Here is a 20,915-nt window from a genome sequence, read left to right on the forward strand (position 1 = left end):
GAAATGCTACTGCTTTGTCAAAAGATCTTTTAGTTTGCGTGTGTCACTGCCTAATCTGGGCACATTCCCTTAAGCCACCAGCTACTAGAAACTAATGGTGGCAGGCTATCCTAATGTGCAGCTGAGACCAAATTAGAAATTGCCTCCATACACAGATATGTATTTAGGGTACATGTGTCTTCCTAACTACACCTGATAACAGTATGAGCAGACAGATGAAATTGGGTAGAAGACTCCATAAATGTTTTGCCACCATTAATGAGAGCTGCTCTTGAGAGCAGGATCTAATAATGTGTCTGCAAGTAATTGCAATAATACCATAAGGACATACACAAATTTTACTGCTTCTATCAGGGCCATAATTCAAAGCAGCACCCTGATACTTAAGATGGCTAAGATTTATTTTCTCCCAATGTCTGAACCAGTCCGTAATTTTTACATGCTATTCAAATCCATTGAGCTGTATACTTGAATAATTCATAGTAGAGGACAATAGGATCAGTGTTCTGGAAAGCAGAAGCAAAAATGAATCTCTAAGGAAAGTTCAAGTGACAGCTAAATGGACTTTGAAAAAACAGTTATTCACAGAGACACAATTCATGTATTACTAAAACAAAAAACTTTTGAAATTTTGAGTTACCTGAAATATCTTTGGAATTCCTCCAGCACTGTAGCGAACGACCAGAGTCACTTTGCTATCACTATCCACAACTTCAAACGTCCCTTCTTTCCATTTTGTGGTACCAGTTTGTAGGCTGCGCATGCGAATGGGTCCGTGTAACTTCAATGGAGCCATGTTACCATATATATATATATATATATATAGTTTATAAAGTTGTTTTACTTTTCAAATGAAAATCTGTTTAAGAAAATTACAGTTAGTTGCTAGTCAATCAACATTAGTTTCATGCAACCAGACTATTAAATAAAAGGTACTATCAAATCAAAAAACTACTGTTTCACTGACACTCTGAAATGCCAAACCCCCAAAATCTAAAACCCTTCTAATTGTTATTCACTTCTAAAAGAGCCAAAGAAGCTAACTCATTAGTGCAGGCTTTTTTAACCAAGGTCTCGTGAAACCCTGGGGCTTCTTGGCAGTCCTGGAAGGGTTTCCCGAATGGTTTGAACTTAATTAATTTTTAATATATCTTACATATACACATATATAAAAAACCTGTTAAACACTTATTTGGTGATATGACCATATAGCCATTTTAATCCTATCACCCCTCCCAAAATAGCCAATGATGGGCCTGGAGGGGGTGGAAGGGAAGAGGCCCCAGGTGAGCATGCACACAACTATGTTTCCCAACTTTATTTTGTACGATAATGCCACTTCTGGGGTATCTCGGAGCCTGCAGAATGTTTCTGGGATATCTCAATGGTAAAAAGTTGAGACGGGCTGCATCATCAGCACTATAAAATGTTACAGAATTGTAATTGATTACGTGAACAAACAAAATGTTTTCTGTGACTAAATTTGATGGGATGATGTAGATACCCATCAGTTTAACACTGCAATATTTCCAGAATGAAATTATTGCCAAATAAAACTGATAATTGAGTTCTTTGTTTGGCAAATAAGTAAACTATATCAGCTGACTACCATGACATCAACAATGCCAGTATGTTAGTGGCATCTTTTTTATTGTTCATTAGCAAGGACAGGAGTGAGAACTGCTTGCTCCAGTGCCATAAACGTGAGCAGCAGGTTTAGCAACATAGTAAAGCTACTCCTATGGGCTTTAACTACAAAAAACTCCAACAGAAGCACAAGCAGCCAGAGGCAAGTGTCACGCGTAAATCAAAGACATAATTTTCTGAAGTTGATCTCTTTGTTTCCCAATAATAGGAAGAGCACTAATATCAAATTACTTCATCATTAAGGTATTGTTTTTCTTATAAAAATTAATGCTTTAAAATGTATCAGTGTCACAAGAGTGTGTGTTGGACTGGGATCTGAATAACCAGGATTCAAATATATACTCTGTCCATTAGCCTTGTGGCAGCTTACTGCCTCTCAGCCTAACCTCTATTACAAGCTTGTTTTGAGGAGAAATGAAAAGGGATAAAAACATACAACACTCTGAGCTACTAGAAAAAGAAGAGCTGTTTTTTCAGACCTGCTTTTCACTACCCAGAGAAGATCCAAAGTAGCATACAGACACCTCTCCCTTCATCTCCCAACAAAAGACACCGTGTGACATTGGTGGAACTAAAGCAGTTCTGACAAAATTGATCTGCAGGAACAGCTAAGAGAACTGTGACAGGCTTAAGGTCCCCCAGATGTCTGCATGTGGAGGAGCCCAGTTCTCCATATTAAAGTCCCCTCCCCTGCTCTTTAACCACTATACTATACTGGCTCTATTAGCAGGGTGGAATAAAGATGTCCTGAATATAGGTAAAGGTAAAGGTAAAGGTATCCCCTGTGCAAGCACCGAGTCATGTCTGACCCTTGGGGTGACGCCCTCCAGCGTTTTCATGGCAGACTCAATACAGGGTGGTTTGCCAGTGCCTTCCCCAGTCATTACCGTTTACCCCCCAGCAAGCTGGGTACTCATTTTACCGACCTCGGAAGGATGGAAGGCTGAGTCAACCTTGAGCCGGCTGCTGGGATTGAACTCCCAGCCTCATGGGCAAAGCTGAATACAAATTCACAACCAATATTTGTTGAATATCCAACTGCTCAAGAAAAGATCTGATCAACTCATCAAATGAGTTGCTTCCAAAATAAAAGTAAAATTTTGATCTACTGCCTATATTGTTTCTTTCCTTTTAGCTATCCCAAACTTATTTCATTGCAATAAATTTCAAGTTCAGAATTTCAGCAGAGTAGAGTGAAATCCTGAAACACGACATCACATAATTCCAACTTCAGGGTAAAATAAGTCAGTAATTACAGTATGATAACTTGGAAGTAGTGTCAAAAAAGCATGCAACCCCTTCCACACACCTGCTTCCACTGTGACAAAAATATTAAGATACATAATACAAACATAATACAAATCTTAAAATCAGCACTCAGTGAGCTATGAGCTAAATGCTGAAGAAACCAGGGTGTACTATAGAAGATGCTTCTGGAAGACAAGAGAGTCCAAATGCAGCAGTGGTGGTATTTTATTTATTGGTTTGTTTGTTTGTTTATTTATTTATATGCTGTCCTCCCCTGAAGCTCATGGCGGTTTATGTAGAACGTAGAACAATAAAAGGAACTTAGTTTTTCCATACTGTATAGAAAACCACCACAATAATAATATTAATAACCATGACAGAGGTAACTATAACAGTGCAAACAGGTCCAGGGGATTTCTGGGAGGGAGGCAGGTAGCAGGGGCCCTGTAGATGTTGCTGGTGTGCAATTCCTGAGGGGAAAGTCCCCTATATTGAACACAATCTCCTATTTAGTGAACAAAATGTTAAAGAGCCCTGTTTATTTTAATAACCCTAAAGCAACTCTTAGTTGAATTCATTTATGGGGTGAGGGGAAGAGAGAATCAATGAAGTGTAATTTAAACACTGTGGTCAAACTAATTCTAAGCTCTGCATGAGCATTACACGATATGCCATGGGTGGAGTTGTCTGTTCTCCTACAACAATATTTAACCACCTTTTACAGAGGTCACTGGGACACACCAGTTTCACAGTTACTCTTCACAGCATCATTCATATTACTTGCTAGTTCAATACTGGAACTGTTCTGGAAGATGCTTTTACAAGGGCATAGACTTCAGCGTATTGCACTAATTATTAAGTTTCAACTTGTGCTTGTATCATTTGCAAATCATTTCTTGTATTGTTTCTGGTATGCCATTTTGCAACTTGAGAGCCAGTTTGGTGCAGTGGTTAGGAGTGCGGACTTCTAATCTGGCATGCCGGGTTCGATTCTGCACTCCCCCAAATGCAGCTAGCTGGGTTAACTTTGGGCTCGCCACGGCACCGACAAAACTGTTCTAACCGAGCAGTAATATCAGGGCTCTCTCAGCCTCACCCACCTCACGGTGTTTGTTGTGGGGAGAGGAAAGGGAAGGCGACTGTAAGCCGCTTTGAGCCTCCTTCAGGTAGAGAAAAGCAGCATATAAGAACCAACTCTTTTTCTTCTGCATTGTCTTCCAATTTCATAATCCTAGTCCTTCAGTATTTTTATTAGATATCTTATGCAGTTTGACTGCATATACACATATATATAGCACATTGTAAACTACATAGAGGGACAGTGAGAAAGGCAGACTATATATCGTATATATCTAATAAATTTGATATAAAAACATCTATTAAAACCTTACTGAGGGTGATTAGGTATGATGGCAGATCAGTACTTTATGAGCAGGGGATTCTTTGGCAGGGAGGACAGTGTCCCTCGATGTAAAACTTCACAGTGTCATGTATGTACTGGTAGTAGTAGCTATCCATTGTTATCAGTTTTATAAAATAATAGCATTATTTTAAATTTCCACAGAATTTTTGCTAGATCTCTAGATTGCAGTATTACTGTCATGCCACATATGAATAAATCCAAGAACCATCCCTTCCCAAACAGGTAACCAGCCTGCTAATCCCAAATTCTGTTGGGTGCCGACTAGCCAGCAATAATGTCCTGAAGCCCTTGACTCTAATTTTACTAATGCAGTAACTTCTAACATTTATTTTACTGTTAACATCCCAATTATACATGTATTTTAACCCGACTCAATATTACTTCATTTTAAATCAGATACAATATTTTTTGGCTAAAACGCTAAATAAACGAATGGCAGAATAAAAAAAAGTATCACACTTTTTAAAAGTCCCAGAAAGGGATGAAAAAACAGATTCTGGTAGCACATTCATAAAGGATGCAAGAGTTTATTTCATCAGATGCATGAAGTTACCACGTGGATGGATTCAAAGAAGGCAAAAAAACATTTTTTACAGGGCAAGATTTTAAAAGGATCATATTATCAAAGGAGAATAAAAGTTTGATAAATTCAAAAGGATGTTAAAGTAAAATCTCAATGCCACAAGTTGTGGAAGGCATTTCTGGAGCAAGTGTAATGCTTTAAACATATGCAAAAGTTCATCTACTAAATGCTAGTCAGCCCAAAATTATTCAACATCTACTTAGTAGAAATTTAAAAATGCTCATACCTTACTGTATTCAAAAAGCTCTGCAATATCCCACAGCAATCTAGATACAACAAATATACTATTACAAAATTAACCTATTTATTCTAACTTTGGAATATCCCATGATAGGCAGCTGTTCCAGACTGACTCTAAACAAAGTCCAGCCATTGTAACTGGACAAGCAAGTCAATAATTGCTGCAAATAGTTACAAGTGCTGCAGCATCTTCTGCTCCAAATATTTGCCTTACCTGAAATATTATTAATGCAAGACTTTAAATATTAATGCCATGTTTTATATCACCCCTCCTTTAAGCACTAACAACCTCACCCTAACAAAATTAAACACACCTGCATACACTGGTTTTAATGGCTCACATGCCTAATAGGATCAGGCTACAAGAATGCAGACTTTTGAATAAAAAGCCTATTTTGTGAATACTGCAGCACAACATTTTTTGCAAAGTTCTATATTTTTAAGATACTACTCAAAACTTCAGGTAAAATACCCAGGCACCCAACATACAGTCTCCCAGTTTCTTTATGGAATCAGTTAAGTGAAATGTTCCGATCATGTGTGTATCCTGGCAGATGCAAAACCTACTTAAATTGTCAGGCAGATTAGTTCCCACAGACTATCCACCTGCCCCACAGGACAACAATCAAACCGCACAGTGGTATTTGTAGTCATGCGTCATACGTTCAAAAAGACCTAGGATTATTATTATCCCCTACAAATAAATGCCCACAATTGCTCAAAAGCACTCATTCTTGCTGTTTAACTAAATCACATCCCTTCGCTTCTGTAAAAAAATGTAGTGCTTTGGTCATGGATCCCACCTACCTCAGTAATGTATAACACCTAGTAGCCCAATCTGAGGTGAGAATTAAAGTGGGAACTGGCATTAAAACTAAAGCTTCGACTGGCAGACCAGAGTTAAAACCTAACAATCTCAGCAAAAAAAGACAAATACAGAAAGACAGAGAGAATCGGGCATCAGCCCAAAGTGGCTGCACCGGGCACTAGAGTTACCGCCTTTGCCCTCCTGCTTCTCGGCCTTCGGCACAGGAGCCAAGGAGGCGATGTCGATTTCCTCGCCCCCCCCCCCCCCCCGTCGAGCAAAAAAAAGAAAAGGCTTGAAAAAGGTAGAATTGCCGGAGAGGGGGGAGCGGCCGCGGTTGTGAGGGAAGGAGAAAGACGGAAGAGAGCCAGGCTGGAGGAAGGGGCGCCGGAGAGAGCGGCCGAACCGCGGGGGAGCAGCCGCGGGGGGCCACAGCTGAGGGCCACAGTCCCCAGAGCACAGGCCGAACCCCGCCGCCGCCGCCGCCGCCGCCCTCGCCCGCAGTCACTGAGTCTCCCGCCGACTACTCACCGATTGGGACGGCCGGTCCGGGCTGCCCTCGGTGCCGCTGCCTTCGCCGCCTCCTCCTCCCCCGTCAGCCGCCACACACCGGCCTAGATTCGGCCTGACCCAGCCCGGCCTCCCCTTCGTTTACTAAAAAGGGCAGATGGCGGGAACCAGATCGGGCGCGCGTCCGTCCGTCTGACGCAAGCACGCACATAAAAAAACCACCCCACAACCCTAACGCACTCAGGGAAAAGGTGGGGAAAATAAAAGGGGTCTACGTCATCACGGCGACGTGCTTCCTCGCCCGGAAATCTCCCCGCGAACGAACGCTCCGCAGTTAGTACGCGAGGCCTAGACCCTCGTGCCTGTACGCATGCGCAATCCTTAACTCGTGCATTTGTGGGGTGGTTGTTTTTTACTATTTGCTTGGCGATTTCACTGCGCATGTGTCCACTGGGTCTCCTCGGGCCTACCGCTTCTGCCCAAAGAGAGGTCAGAGGTCACGACAGAGGCATCAAGAGAAGGAAGAGGCGGTGACTTGTCAGTGGGTCCATCATGGCCGCGGCTGAAATGGAAGCGGCTTCTTGAGCTCTTGGGTAGAAGTTTCGGCCATGCACAGTTTAGCGACGACTGCGGTAAGGCTAGGCCCGTTGTTGTTTTCTTCTTCGCTGGGGGCAGCGGGAGAAAGACAAGGGGCTCGCCTGGTAATACAGAAGCCTCTCCCGCGCGCTTTCTCATTCTCATTGGCTGGAGAAATTGGGGAGGGGGTGGTGGCAAACTGCGGGCGGCTCTACTTTTCCCGCCAAATAGGGAATACCTATTTCATCCACTCCTCCCGCCCAACTTTCTCGACCGGAGCTTCCGTTTGCCTTGGGAAAGAGAGCTGTTGGCTTCTCCCTTTGGATCCGAGGTTGTTTGAGTTTATTTTACATGTGTTTATTTTATATTTGCTAATCTGTTCAGGTTTGTAGGCTAATGAAATAAATAAAATCTCGTTAAATGGGGCATGGCCGTTTTATAGTTGCATATGTAAAATTATGCAGGTATGTGCTATCCTCCACTGATTTGTACATGCACCTACAACACTCATTTTAGATCCTTTTCCGTGGATATTAGTTTTGCAGCTTTCTCTTAAGTGGTGCTTGAGATACAGGAATTAAATGGCACTGTAGAATACAGAGGAAGCAGTGCCTTGGAGTCCTAGAGTAATAGGGATCATACGGAAGGACAGAATAGAAAAATAAATAAAAAACCAAATAGGTAGGGGAGGAAGGGGAACTTATTTGAGTGATCCTGACCAGTGATGCACTGTCTGTTAACTTGCAAGAAAACAACTCATTATGTTTCCAAGGTTGCAGGTTGGTTTGTGTTATTTAGGCATCACCTTGGTAGGAGTAGAGAGATGGGTTTTTATGCAGGTGATCAAAGCACAAATCAGCCTTCATTGAAGGTACACTGGAGAGTAAAAATACATGCTAGGAAATTAGTGTTCTTCATAAGCTATTTGTTCATTTATGGTCTACCTTTCTCTCTGCAGTTTAAGGCAAATTTTATTCCAGAGGGACATCTAACATGTGTTGTTCCCTTACCCAACTAAACTAATTTAATGCATCTGTTTTCTGTTGTAAAAGTCAGGAAATTAGTGATCACTGGTTGATGTCAAATACTGTGCTAACTTTTGGCAGAAAGACACACCAGTCTTGTGGTAGTATACTTGCCCATCTCATAATTTCTGTAAACTGCCTCAAGTCAGTATGTCCGAGAGGGGCAGTATATAAACCCATGAATGAATGAACAAACATGATATGTTTGATCACAGCCAGTGATTATTGTTTTCTGGAGAAATTTGAATTGGAAAATACTCCAATACAAACTTAAACAGTGTTCTTGATTATCCAACTAGTAAAAAAAGACAGATGCTCCATATACAAGTTTATCCTCACTTCATTTCCTACTTTTAGTCCATCTAACCTGGTTGATTTGTGACCTCACAACCCTGATAACTTTAGATTAGCCTTTCTGAACTTTTTACCATTGAGAAACCCGAGAAACGTTTTTCAGGCTTCAAGAAACCCCAGAAGTGGTGTGATCATCCAGGATGTGATTGGGAAGCATAGCTGGGTACACGCCTACCTGGGGTTCCTCCCTTTTCCACCTCCTCCAGGCCAATCATTGTCCATGGGGGGAGGGGTGTCAGCATGATTATATATGGCAGGATTTCTCAAATGGGGTTATGTGAAACCCTGAGGTTTCTTGATGGCCCTAGAAGGTTTTCCCGAATGGGTGAGAGCTAATTAATTTTTAATATATTATTATCATTTGCTTAATATATAACATATCATTTGCTTAACATATATCAGGTGATATGGACATATATGGTCATGTCAAGTGCCCCTCTCCCCCCAAAAAAGTGGCCAGTGATGGGCCTGGAGGTGGTGGGAAGGGGAAGGATTCTGGGTGGGCATATACATAGCTATACTTCCCAACCCTATTCTGCATGACTGTTCACTTCTGGGGTTTCTCAAAGCCTGAAAAAATGTTTCAAGGGTTTCTCAACATAAAAAAGTTGAGAAAGGCTGCTTTAGATAAACACTGTTCTTGCATATGTATAGGTAGAAGTTGTTCCATGGGAAAGATATATATTTTCCTCTAGAAGAAATAATAAAATACTGCATCACAAGTGGCAGCCCTGCTTTCTTTGTCATCTCTTCAATAGTTTGCCAAAATGCAGTAATGTATTTTATTTATTTTTAGATTTATATTCCGCTGCTCTCAATATTGTCTTGTTGCGGTTTACAATAAAACATACAATACAACCTCCTAAAACTCCCTTAATACATTAAAAGATGGCAATATTATCAGAATTCTAATCTCCCATCCCCTGTTCAGCATATGGGCCAAATGAGCTCTCTCTTTGGGTGCAAAGGACCTGATCTAACACATTTCTTCACACATTTTGTTACTTGTGTGATACGTAGCAGACTCGCTTTCAGCCATACTATCTCAAATAGTGGACAGTTAGATTTCTTTCAGGTAATGGCACTTATAAGAAGAATTGGTCTAATGACTGCGTTCATTTTTAATTGCTCACTCTTGAAGTTCTGCAAGTGCATAATGGGTAGGATGGTACAGTTTCTGCCACTGGAAAAATAATTTAAATAATATTTCCATTTAAACAGAATATAATTATGAAAAGAGGCCTATTTGAAGTGGCCATAAAAACAATTTCCCTAGTAAAGTGCCTCCTTATTTCTTAAGATAAGTGCAACAATAAGAGGCTGCAGCTAGAGATGTTTGTCTTACAACGGCAGTGCTATTAATAAAAGCAGCAATTAACCTGCAGGAACAGTTTCTTTTGATCTACTTGTCTTCATCTGGTTTCATATATCACTGAAAGAAATGAAGAAAAGGGAAATAGCTGTAGCTTCTACCACTTCTTTTGATTTCTCTGCCCCCCTCCCCCCAAATACTGTTGTTCAGGCTAAGTGAATATCATAGTTTCTTCCGTTACACAGCAAAACCCTGAAAGTGTTCTTATTTCTTTCCCCTTTACCAGTGTCTGAGTTTGTGAGATTGATGCTCTTTGACTGGTGGATGTCACATTAATGAGTATCATCCTAAGCAAGAGCTGCACAATATTAATCAATGCTAAAATATTCAGTGTATGAAACAATTAAATATACAAGAAGCCCAGAATAGGAAGAGCATGTCAGAACAATAAAATTGTAGCTCTACTACTTCTGGCACAGATCTACCAAGGAACAGAATGCAAGCTGATTGGATAAAGGATGCAGAATATGCTGGACCATTGTTAAGCATTGGATGATGGCAGTTTTAACTTGATTCTTCAGTGCTCACTTTCACCCTACTAAAATGTATAGTATAATACAATTTATTCTGGTTCCTACCCTGCTCCAGTTTTCCAGTTTTTTTCATGTCTGTTTAGTAGTTAGGAAGAGTTGCCACCTCCATTCTCCATAATGAAAAAAGACCCTGCTTTTAGGTGAGGTAAAAGTTTCCTTCCACTTGACTGACCAAGGCTAGCCCATCAGAAGGTGTGGCAGAATAAATTACCTAGATAGCAGATCATGCAAGAACTATGATCACTGCCCAAAATCCTGTGCAGAACACTGAGTCCATGATGGCCAAACTCTCCAAGGAAACCAAATGGTAAGGAAAACTTTATACTGCACACTAGCAATTTATAGAAGGTATAAAATGACAATTAACTGTGGTGCTGGGTAATCAGGGTTGCCATCTGGAAGCTAAGAATTTGGAAGCCTTGTTTCTTTCACAGCAAAATATTATTTTCTTCTCCCTGCCTGACAGTCTTGTTTTGTGCTGATATTTTTATATTTACCTTAAGTCTGAAATGTATGTGTGCGGACACTTTCAGGGAAGCCCCATTGACATTCACCCCTGAGTTTACATGGGAGTGCCTCCTGATTATTCTTGTTTGCTCTTGATGCTTTCTGTGAGGCAATATTAATATTTTCTTCATTTAAAGCCTGTGCCAACAGCACTGGCCCAAGTTGACAGAGAGAAGATTTATCAGTGGATTAATGAGCTTTCCAGCCCTGAAACTCGTGAGAATGCACTGCTGGAGCTTAGTAAGAAGCGAGAGTCAGTACCTGATCTTGCCCCAATGCTATGGCACTCATTTGGCACTATTGCAGCACTCTTACAGGTGAGTAAGTATGACTGAAATGGCATACTCTACTACATTGTGAGCAATCTTTTGGGCTTCATCCTCTGTTTATCTCTGACATATGATGATTTGGAAACTTGTATTCTTAGCAGCCAAGTGAATGAATTCAGGCGGCCCTGATCTCACCTTCTGGACTTTTTCAGCTGTAGTCCCCACCCCCATTTTAATGTGGGGTACTACTTGTATATGGTACTTTGAATCCTGAAAGTGCTATTGAAATGCATTGTATTGATATAGCCTATAAATTCTATTTCTTAACTAATTAACAGTGTATGCATTGGCGGAACTTCAGTGAGTCTAAGTAATGACATTTGGTACATTAAATCTGAAGCCATAGGGGAATTTATTTATTTTAATTTATATACCGCCCTCCCCGGAGGCTGAGGGCGGTTTATGCATTTGTATTGCAGCTGTTCTGTAGAATTTTTGAGCTATTTTTTGAGTTATGAAAAAGTATGCATGTTCAAGAAAGCTTATACCATCAATAAAATGTAGTGTCTTAAAGTGCCACCGGACTCGAACTTTGTTCTAGTTCTTCACAGTTTGTGCAGGTAGGTTACTTGAAATTCTCCATCAAAATGAAAGTTTGGTCATAAAGGCAGCATGAAGATATTGGAGGATGCATAAGAGGGCAGAAATACTTCCATGCAAATATGTTTTTTCTTCGGTCCCCATACCAGGAAATTGTAAATATCTACCCATCTATAAATCCACCAACTTTGACAGCTCATCAGTCCAACAGAGTCTGCAATGCTCTGGCACTTCTACAGTGTGTTGCATCACATCCAGAAACTAGGTAAGTGGTTCTGCGTGCCAGTTCTCTGGAAAAATTATTTTGCAAACAAACTTTTAAGCCTAGGATTAGGGAAAAGAGAATGTAGTCAAGCCTATGATCACGTTCATCTGACAGGGCAAATAACATCTTACGGATGGCCTCAAAGCTGCACATGGAGTAGCACCACAGATTTCCATTTTGTCTGAAAGTATGGCTGTCTCATAATGTGAGTTCCACTTCAATAGGCTAAGTCGTTACAAACAGTACAATTGGTTCCCAGTGGAACATTTGATTGGTATCTTTTTAAAAATAGTAGGTTCTTGTACTGCATAGCAAGCCATGTGTTGAGAGTATATAGTTAAATTGGGTGGAACCAAAGCCTTGCACAGGAATATGAAAAATGTACAAAAATTCATTTGGGGATGTATTCATTATTCCAAGTTCAATTCCCATATCCTGGAGTAATGAAATGTTACCAATAAAACCTTTTGTGGAGGCAGAGGCCTGTAAATGCATAAGGTAAAACGTTCGTTTAAGTAGACTGTCTCCACATATTGACACACACCAACTTAATTTTTTTTTAATTTGAAACACTCTGAACATTAGAAAATGAACACACTGTCAAACTGTGAATAAAGGCATTGTTATTAATCACTTACATTATTGGGTTATTTTCCTTCCCAAGAATATCTGCCTATGGTGAGGGAAATGTTCTTTAGAGAAAGCCAATGCTTGTGCCAACCTTTTGACACTATGACTTCTCTGTGGTAAAATCAATAGGGGTATGTCCAAGGCACTTTTATTGTTTTACAGAAAGGAAACAAAGTAGTAAGTGGGTACAGTTAGTATTGTGTACCAATATTCAGGTCATCGTGTCCTGGGGAACATTCAGTGTGCTAGAGGCTCTTCTCAGATGGACAAAAACCTACAGCCACTTCTCTGAAATTTGTCAAAACATTTCAGAAGAGGTAGGCGTTTGTTTGCACAGGAATTTGCTTTTCCTCACTGCCTCTGAGATTGTTTTAAGTGTAACCAGAAATCCAGGAATAGTTTCATATATTGTCTGTGTTAGACCTTGAACAGCTCTCGGCTACTGCGTTGGTAGACTATGCACTGCTTGCGTTTTGCTCAGAAGCCATTTTTCTCCTCTCCTCTAGGTCAGCCTTTCTTGCTGCTCACATACCCCTTTTCTTGTATCCCTTCTTGCATACTGTTAGCAAGACTCGCCCATTTGAGTATCTGCGACTCACCAGCCTTGGAGTCATTGGTAAGTAGCTACTCTGATGTTGAGAATACTGTCGAATTTCTTTTGAGAAAGAGTATAGTTTGGTTTCATCAATTAGAAGCGCAGAAAACAGCTTCCCCTTGATCTGGTGTGTATTCTTGTGAATGATGCTTATTTGACAAATCATGTGAAACTATGTAGCAGGCTGTCAGTGCCAGAAAGAACTTCTGCATTCAGTTGTGTGCCACGTACTTTACAGAAACTTTGTAGTAAAGTGGATGTATATTCAGGAAGGGTGCTCAATACCCACAATGTCTCCCAAGCTACTGTCACTAGTTTAGCAGATTTTGGCTAATGGTGGGTGATTGGCTTCCCATAGATACAAAAATTCCACAGATCTCAGTCATTTATAACAGACCAAGGAATAAATGTAGTTACCAGTCATTGGAGAGTTTACAGGAAATATTCTGAATCCCAAACACAGAATGGTCTAAAGTGCCGAAAAGTTTTTATATTCTGTAGCTTGGGAAGGTTTGCACTTCAAGTATTTCAGTTAATGAAGTAAGAGTTCACAGAGAGGAAGAAAGGGCCAGAGGGTCTTAATAGAAAAAGGTTTATATTTGCTTTCAAGTCCTTGAATGGTGCAAACTTGGTTCTGCTGGTTCTTGTCTTCCGTCCTCCATACTCTGTTCTCCTGTACAGAGAGAATAAATCATTGAGTAAAACCTTTGGAGGTAGATGACTGTATCTGAGGAAACATGAATGCGGACAAAAGCTTTATACTGTGGATTAAAAAAATTGGTTTTAAAGGTGCAACTGGACTCAAACTTCGTTCAAACATGTTAATAATTCCTCTTTGTGGCCCAAACAAGGGCCAGTTATCAGTTTAGACTAGACTTTCTCAACCAGAGTTTTATTAAACCCCGAGGTTTCTTGATAGCCCTGTAAAGGTTTCCTGAATGGGTGAGAGTTAATTTTTAATATATTTTAAAATTTGTTTAACATTTCTCAGGTGATATGACCACATATAGTCATGTCAACCTGCCCCCCCCCTCCAAAAATGGCTAATGAGGGGACCCCAGGTGGGCATATACACAGATATGCTTCCTGACTATATTCTGCATGATCACTCAACTTCTGGCAGTTCTCAAAGTCTGAAGAATGTTTCAGGGGTTTCTCAGTAGTAAAAAAGCTGAGAAAGGCTGGTTTAGACTAACATCATTAGCTATATGAGAACCAAGAACAGCAGTCTTGTACCATTTCATTTTTTTTTTTACAAAATAATACTAATTTAATTGGGCTTCATTAATTCTGCTTATTTCCTATAGTCTTGTTTGTATGATGATAATAACAAGTAGGGTTTAAAGCCTTATTCTGCATGACACTCTCTGGGAGATCTTGAGCTAGACATCCCAACATGCCTAATGGAGTTGTTGGGAGGGTAAAATGAAGTATGAGAGTCATGTATGCTGCCCAAAGCTCTTTAGAGGAAGGTTCAGATAGAATGTATTTTGTTTTGTTTTTTGTAGGGGCCTTGGTGAAAACAGATGAGCAAGAAGTAATCAACTTTTTACTGACAACAGAAATTATCCCTTTGTGCTTACGCATCATGGAGTCTGGCAGTGAACTCTCCAAAACGGTATTGCTTTTAGTGTAATTAGCTGGTTGTAGCTTTTTGGCTGCTTTCTCTTTCCTTTCCAATGCATCATGTACATGTCCCTGCATGTAGCAGGCTTGTTTGCCACACAGGGTTAGTTGGCTGTTTCCCTCTGGAGAGCAATTGCAGTTATATCCTCTTCAAATTGCTATGATGATATCTCTGCCATTTTGAGGTGTTTTCCTATCCAATATGAATTTTTTGCTTGTCAAAGCACCTGAGCTAATTGTTATTTAGATACAGTCCAAGTTGCAGCATTGCATGAGTTATATGGACATGTGTGATTCATGTGACCCAGGACAATCTTCATCCTCCACTTCATGCTCTTCATTCCCTTCTGTGTTTTTCATCCTCTTATATTAGATAACTGATAACTGATGATTTTAGTTGTGGTAGAACAGCTGCTAACCAGTCTATACCACTGAAGCTTGTCTCCTCCCTACCAACAATGTGGTTTGGTTTTTGTTTTGTCTAGTCAAAGAGATTCTAATTTTCTTATTTGTGGTATTAGGCCACCAATTTTTGTTCTTGTACAACCGGCAGCATGAAGTTTGTACTCCATGGCTACAACTTCCTTTCCTAGGCTAAAATATTATTTGACCAATCCTTTCAAGCCTCTGAGTATGCCTAGAGTTTTTGATGTAATTAGGATGTGAAGGCGCATCCGAATATTGGTTACTTGAGCAATTCATGTATTCATTTATCCTTTTCTTATTTTGTCTTTCAGGTTGCAACTTTTATTCTGCAAAAGATCTTGTTGGATGATACAGGGCTGGCTTACATCTGTCAGACTTACGAACGATTTTCTCATGTTGCAATGATATTGGTAGGCAGTTATGCTTGTAAAGTTTTTTGGGGGAACTAAATGGTCTCTAGAGCAAAAGGTAGTGAGTACACTTTGGAGCCTTGTAATAGAAATTTTGTAATCATGTAACATGTTCCTGATCTCAAGGAACAAATCTGTGTCAAAGCAATACTGGGCAGCACCATGTCTCAGTATTGTATTAAAACTGTACTTTGTGTGAAAGCATCCCCTTTTGGAAGAGGTTGCAAGTTCTCAAGTAACTGAGGAGTACATTACAGCTGTGATGACACTTTAATAAGATGAGCCATCTTTATGACAGCCTTGCTCTTCAACCCATTCCAGTTTGGTGTAGTGGTTAGGAGTGCGGACTTCTAATCGATTCTTCACTCCCCCACATGCAGCCAGGTGGGTGACCTTGGGCTCACCACAGCACTGATAAAGCTGTTCTGACTGAGCAGTAATAGCAGGGCTCTCTCAGCCTCACCTACCTCACAGGGGAGAGGAAAGGGAAGGCGACTAAGCCGCTTTGAGACTCCTTTGGGTAGAGAAAAAGCGGCATATAAGAACCAATTCTTCTCTTTAGGAATCTGTGATCCATTTTGCTCAGAGGTCCTAACATAATTATATGAGTGCCTCAGTTCAAAGAAATTGTAAAAATACATAACAAAACTGCACAGTTTCTTTGAAGTTCTTGCTGCAGCTACTTCTGTTGCCAACTAGGCTTACTGATCTTTAAAATTTCTAGCCTCTTGAGCTGTTAGAGCTACTCCTATGAAAATGTAAAATGGTATGCAATATTTGCTTACACAAGCATATAGTTTCCTTAGACAGTTGGCTGCATTTCCATTAATAAATACTGCAATATTGTTTCCTTTTCCAGTTGAAACATTTCATTTTTTTCTTGTACATCTAAGTGGTATTTCAATAAAGCCCTTGATATAAAAGGAGTTAGGGTAGAAAGGTAGTAAGTGGGCTTTGTTACCTTGGAGGGTGAGGTGTTTGGTTTTTTAACATGTCATGAGAATTTGAGTTACCAGAATTATGTGCTGAATAATTAAATGTTGAATTTTGGCATAACAGAGTGCTATGAAATAATTGAAGGCAGAGCTTGTGATAACAAAAAATATTTGACCTGCAGTTTTCTATCCCAGCCTCGGCAGAGTCAGTGCAGTGCTCTCAATTTTTATTTATGCAGAGTTCATGTAAGTGAGACTAAATTGGCCAGAGATATTTAAAGGATCATTAATTACCCAGGACACTGATTCTGTTTTTCCAGATTCCAAATAGTAGTCCTAATTGCTCTAATGAACTAGAACAGAGATCTAGGCTTCTACCTCTGCTTTTGCTCTTGCCAGTGATTATTTCAAGGAAAGTAATTATTTTAGGCAGTCGCACGTATGTCCCAAGAATTTCTACAGCAAAGAGCTAAATTATACGGGGAGGGGGGGGGGGGTGGCGTGTAAGTAGCAAGGAAGATCGTGAGCCATAAATTCCCTTGTTCCAGTGTTTCTGTTGTTTATTTATTTATTTTTTTTATCCCAGGGTAAAATGGTCCTGCAACTTTCCAAGGAGCCTTCTGCCAGACTGCTGAAACATGTTGTCCGTTGTTACCTTCGCCTTTCTGATAATCCAAGGTAGACACCTTAGAAGTTTTTTAGAAGTCGGTTGTCTGAGATGGAGGAATTAGTGTTTTCTTGTGGAATTGTGGCCTGGCAGTACCTGGCAGAAAGCAGCCTGCCTAATTCCTACCTTTCCAGAGAAAATATCCTGGCGGTTTTCCTACAGTTGCCTGATGATGTCGTGTCTGACTCTTGGCAATCCTATGGCTCAGCTGTTGCCACGTCTTTCAATCCCACACTGCTGCTTTTAATTGTACAATGCTCTGGCCAGTATCCAGTTTGATTACGTCTAACCACTGTGTTCTTTGTCGGCCTGGATTCCTTTTACCACTGACCAATCCTAGCATAATTGCTTTCTCCATCAAATTGGATCATATGATATGGCCAAAGTAAGTGAGCCGGAGTTTTGTGATTTTTGCCTTCCAATGTATATCAGGCTTTATGTGCTGTAGTATTTCCTTGTTTGTGACTCTTGCTGTCCCTGGAAGCCTCCCCAGCACCAGAGTTCAAGTGAATCAGTTCCCCTCTTTCCCCCCAAATTGGGCTCTGGCTGGCTTCATCAGGCCTTTTCACAGGTAATTCTGCACACTGGAATAAGTTGAATTGAGTCCTGATTCTTTAATGGATGGTACAGTTTACACACATGAATAAAATGCCATTCCTAGTTTTACGCCACTCACAATATTGTAGAGAATAACTGTGGTCTTACTCTACACCCCTCCAAATTCTAAATATTTCTGTGTTTATTTAGGCAGCAGATTTTTCCCTCTAATCATTTGGTTGTTACAGAAAGGCTGTTGACCTCCCTTTGTAGATATATTTCTGATGTATCAGTAGATAGGTTGGGCAGTATGGCAAAGGAGATGTTGGTTGGAATAGATGCATTTTAACATTAAGGACCCCTACTTCCATAGTCTCTACAGTATTCAGGAGGGGGGCTAGCTCCCCTCTTGTCAATGTGAGTTTATTTGTTGGCTTCTCTCTTTCTTGTCTCCTGATGTAGGGCACGGGAAGCCCTCAGGCAGTGCCTTCCTGATCAGCTGAAAGACACCACTTTTGCCCAGGTTCTGAAAGATGACACCACAACCAAGCGTTGGCTGGCACAGCTGGTCAAGAATCTGCAAGAAGGCCAAGTCACCGATCCCAGGGGCATTCCCCTTCCTCCACAGTGACAGCCAAGGAGGTGACCGAACCCAGGAGGAAACAGCTCAGGTTTACAGAGAGCCAGGAACCAATGACCTCTTCCAGATCCTGTCAGGCATGTGTGGGCAGCTCCTTGGACTTTCAATAGCCACCTGGGCTGCAGCCCATTCTATAGCAACTTTTCACCATGCCTCTGTGGATTATGACACCAGCAAACACAGTTGGGACACAGAAGCCCTTTTTTGGGTGTGGGCTTCGTTGCAGTGGTCAGATATGCAGTAAGTTTGCCAGGCCAATAACATATCTCCCTGTCTGGTTCAGTGTGGCAGGCTTGGGAAGTATTCCTCAGTTTTTTTTTTTTTTTTTTGTTATTCAGAGTTTACATGTGAGTTCAATAAAGGTTGGCCTGGTCATTTGACCTTTTTAGGAGTACCTTTTGAGCTGCACCCAGCTCTAAACAGAGGAGGCCTACCTCTTTCCAACTGGGAACAATACAATTAATAGAGGAGAGCCCATTATTCCTTGAAAAACAGCTGTTGTGGTTGGCAACCTGTGAGTTTTAACTCCCAGAGGGAGTGGGACAATATAGTATATCCTCAACTTCTTACATATTTCCTGGTTGGAAGGCAGTGATTTCCTGGACTGCATTACTTTGGCCAAGCATTAGAGCAGCCCCTGCCTCTGTGACTGTATTTGAGCCAGTGTCAAATGTTCCACTGATCCACCTCCACTTCCTTTCTTGTTGGTAAGATCCAGAATGCTGCCCAAATAATTCGTTACTGATCAGACTTTGTCAGAGTAGAGAGGTTATTGTGTGCATGCAATGGCTCAGCACCACCAAGCCATACGGCCTCACTTGGTTGCAGCCAATGCCTCTGGTTAGTAAAGGGTTAATGCTACAGGTGAGCAGACAGCACAGGGACCAAGAGCTATTTCAGACAGTTAGTAAAGGCTGCAGGTATTTCAGCCTTGCTGGCTGGCACTGAAAAGCATAATGGCTGCAAAACTCAAGGGCTCTCGTGCTCTTTATCCTCTCCTTACCATGCTACCAGGCTACGTGCATCCAATTCATCAACTTGAACCGAACTCCATTTGTTGGCGTCTGCCTTGGCTGAGGAGCCATTAAGCAGTCTGCAAAGGCAGCCTTTTGCCTGCCCTCTTAACGAATAGAAGCAAAATAAAAGGGGGAGGGGTATGGAGAAGAAATAAGCCAGGCTGTCAGTTGCACAAGAAAGTTGGAAGCAGGTGGCTTCTGGGCCCTTGCCAGATCTATTGGCCTCAGCACCTGCAACTGTTTTAAGTTTTGCTGATGGCTGGCCTGGCCATGCCAAGAGTGTCTTAACTCTTCCCTCTCTACATGAACTGCTTTTGCTCTTGCAGCGGCTTCCGGTTTTATAACAGCCTTGTCTTTCCATCCTTTCCTTGAGTGGACTTTACCAACTGCTTCTGTTTTGTAACTTAAATAAAAAATAAGCCAAATGAATGCAGATCCTCTGAGTTAATGTTTTGTTGGATGGGGTGCAGGGAGGGTTGTAGGAAACGTTATAAGAAACCATCTCTATTAAGCTTTTCTTTCACCACTGAGTGGCAATGTAGCCTTGTACAGAAGAGAGGAATAATAGTGTGTTTTGCACATCATAGCTGGGATGGAAGGGGTTGTGTTGCAGCTGTTTTGCTTGGGTGACGATAGTGCTGCATAGATGTGAGATGCATCTTTTTGGTGCACAACAAAGAAAGCAAATAAGGACCTTCTAATGGCCTCCTGCGTTCACCCTATTTCCTTGCCCAACAATACAATTATATAATCAATGCGTAATTTGTCTGTCTGAATCTTTAGCAAGGCTGTAATTTGAAAACCCTGACCTGACTTCAGGTTTTTGCCCAGCTTCCTCTTACACTCAATTGTTTGAGGATGCTTTTATATTTTTGAGTGGCCCTGCTATGATGGCCCTGTCTATTTCTTCCTTTCTATTTCCCTTTACTGACTGAGCGGCCCTAGTAATGTGTTTTCTTATTTGCTGAAGATCTCTAGCTGTCCCACCATGTCATAGTGTGATATTTTGGCTGTTGGCTCAGCCCAGGAACCAGAGGGAAGGATCAGAAGCCTGCTTTAACTTAAATGGGACGTGTTTTGAAATTCAAAACATATTTTGTTATTTTTGAATTTCAAAACATCTCAAGTGCCATTTAAGTTAAAGCAGGCTTCTGATCCTTCCCTCTGGTTCCTGGGCTGAGCCAACAGACAAAATAAGGTGAAATCAGTGGTAAAAATTCTGAGTTAAGTTGAATAAATAACTGAGAAAATGAGTACATACACATACCTTAGTTCATATATTTCAGGCTAATGAGAATTTCTTAAGCTTACATTTTTATGATGAAAGGCTTTTGTTCCATAGCTTTCCCCCAAATACTTCAGGATACCTTCTTTGAGTATTCTTTTAATTCTTGGTTTCCAAAAGGCTGATACATTCTTTTTTAAAATTATTTTATTTATTTTTATGTACCCAAATCTGTTCTCTTGAAATACCAG

The 20,915-nt window shown here is 40.8% G+C and overlaps 2 protein-coding genes across 4 annotated transcripts in view; one reads left to right on the plus strand and one right to left on the minus strand.

The window, feature by feature from the left end:
• Nucleotides 1-6,811, minus strand: part of USP37 (ubiquitin specific peptidase 37) — a 47,317-nt gene extending 40,506 nt beyond the window's left edge. For both annotated transcript variants that reach the window (XM_077320684.1, XM_077320683.1), the window contains exons 1-2: nt 6,478-6,811; nt 641-859 (exon numbers count right to left, since the gene is read on the minus strand). In XM_077320684.1, the coding sequence (XP_077176799.1) occupies nt 641-796 (156 nt within the window). In that variant the 5' untranslated portion in view covers nt 797-859; nt 6,478-6,811. The remainder of the gene's footprint in view (nt 1-640; nt 860-6,477) is intronic.
• On the plus strand, nt 6,753-19,868 carry CNOT9 (CCR4-NOT transcription complex subunit 9). 2 transcript variants are annotated; one of them, XM_077320688.1, is made up of 8 exons: nt 6,753-7,088; nt 10,961-11,140; nt 11,842-11,957; nt 13,094-13,203; nt 14,691-14,800; nt 15,546-15,644; nt 17,166-17,256; nt 18,239-19,868. In XM_077320688.1, the coding sequence occupies exons 1-8, from the start codon at nt 7,065-7,067 to the stop codon at nt 18,412-18,414; spliced, it is 906 nt and encodes a 301-aa protein (XP_077176803.1). In that variant the 5' UTR covers nt 6,753-7,064; the 3' UTR covers nt 18,415-19,868. The 2 variants fall into 2 exon arrangements, with proteins under 2 accessions (XP_077176803.1, XP_077176804.1); XM_077320689.1 differs by having other exon boundaries at nt 6,755-7,088; nt 17,166-17,257; nt 18,246-19,868.
• The last annotated feature ends 1,047 nt before the right edge of the window (nt 19,869-20,915 follow it).

The sequence above is a fragment of the Paroedura picta genome, chromosome 2 (assembly GCF_049243985.1).
Source record: "Paroedura picta isolate Pp20150507F chromosome 2, Ppicta_v3.0, whole genome shotgun sequence".
Classification (NCBI taxonomy): Eukaryota; Metazoa; Chordata; class Lepidosauria; order Squamata; family Gekkonidae; genus Paroedura; species Paroedura picta.

Coding starts and splice junctions, on each gene's coding strand:
- CNOT9 (XM_077320688.1), top strand. CDS start 7,065: ATGCACAGTTTAGCGACGACTGCG. Junction 11,958..13,093: donor GCATCACATCCAGAAACTAG/GTAAGTGGTTCT, acceptor CCTCTCCTCTAG/GTCAGCCTTTCTTGCTGCTC. Junction 13,204..14,690: donor CACCAGCCTTGGAGTCATTG/GTAAGTAGCTAC, acceptor TGTTTTTTGTAG/GGGCCTTGGTGAAAACAGAT.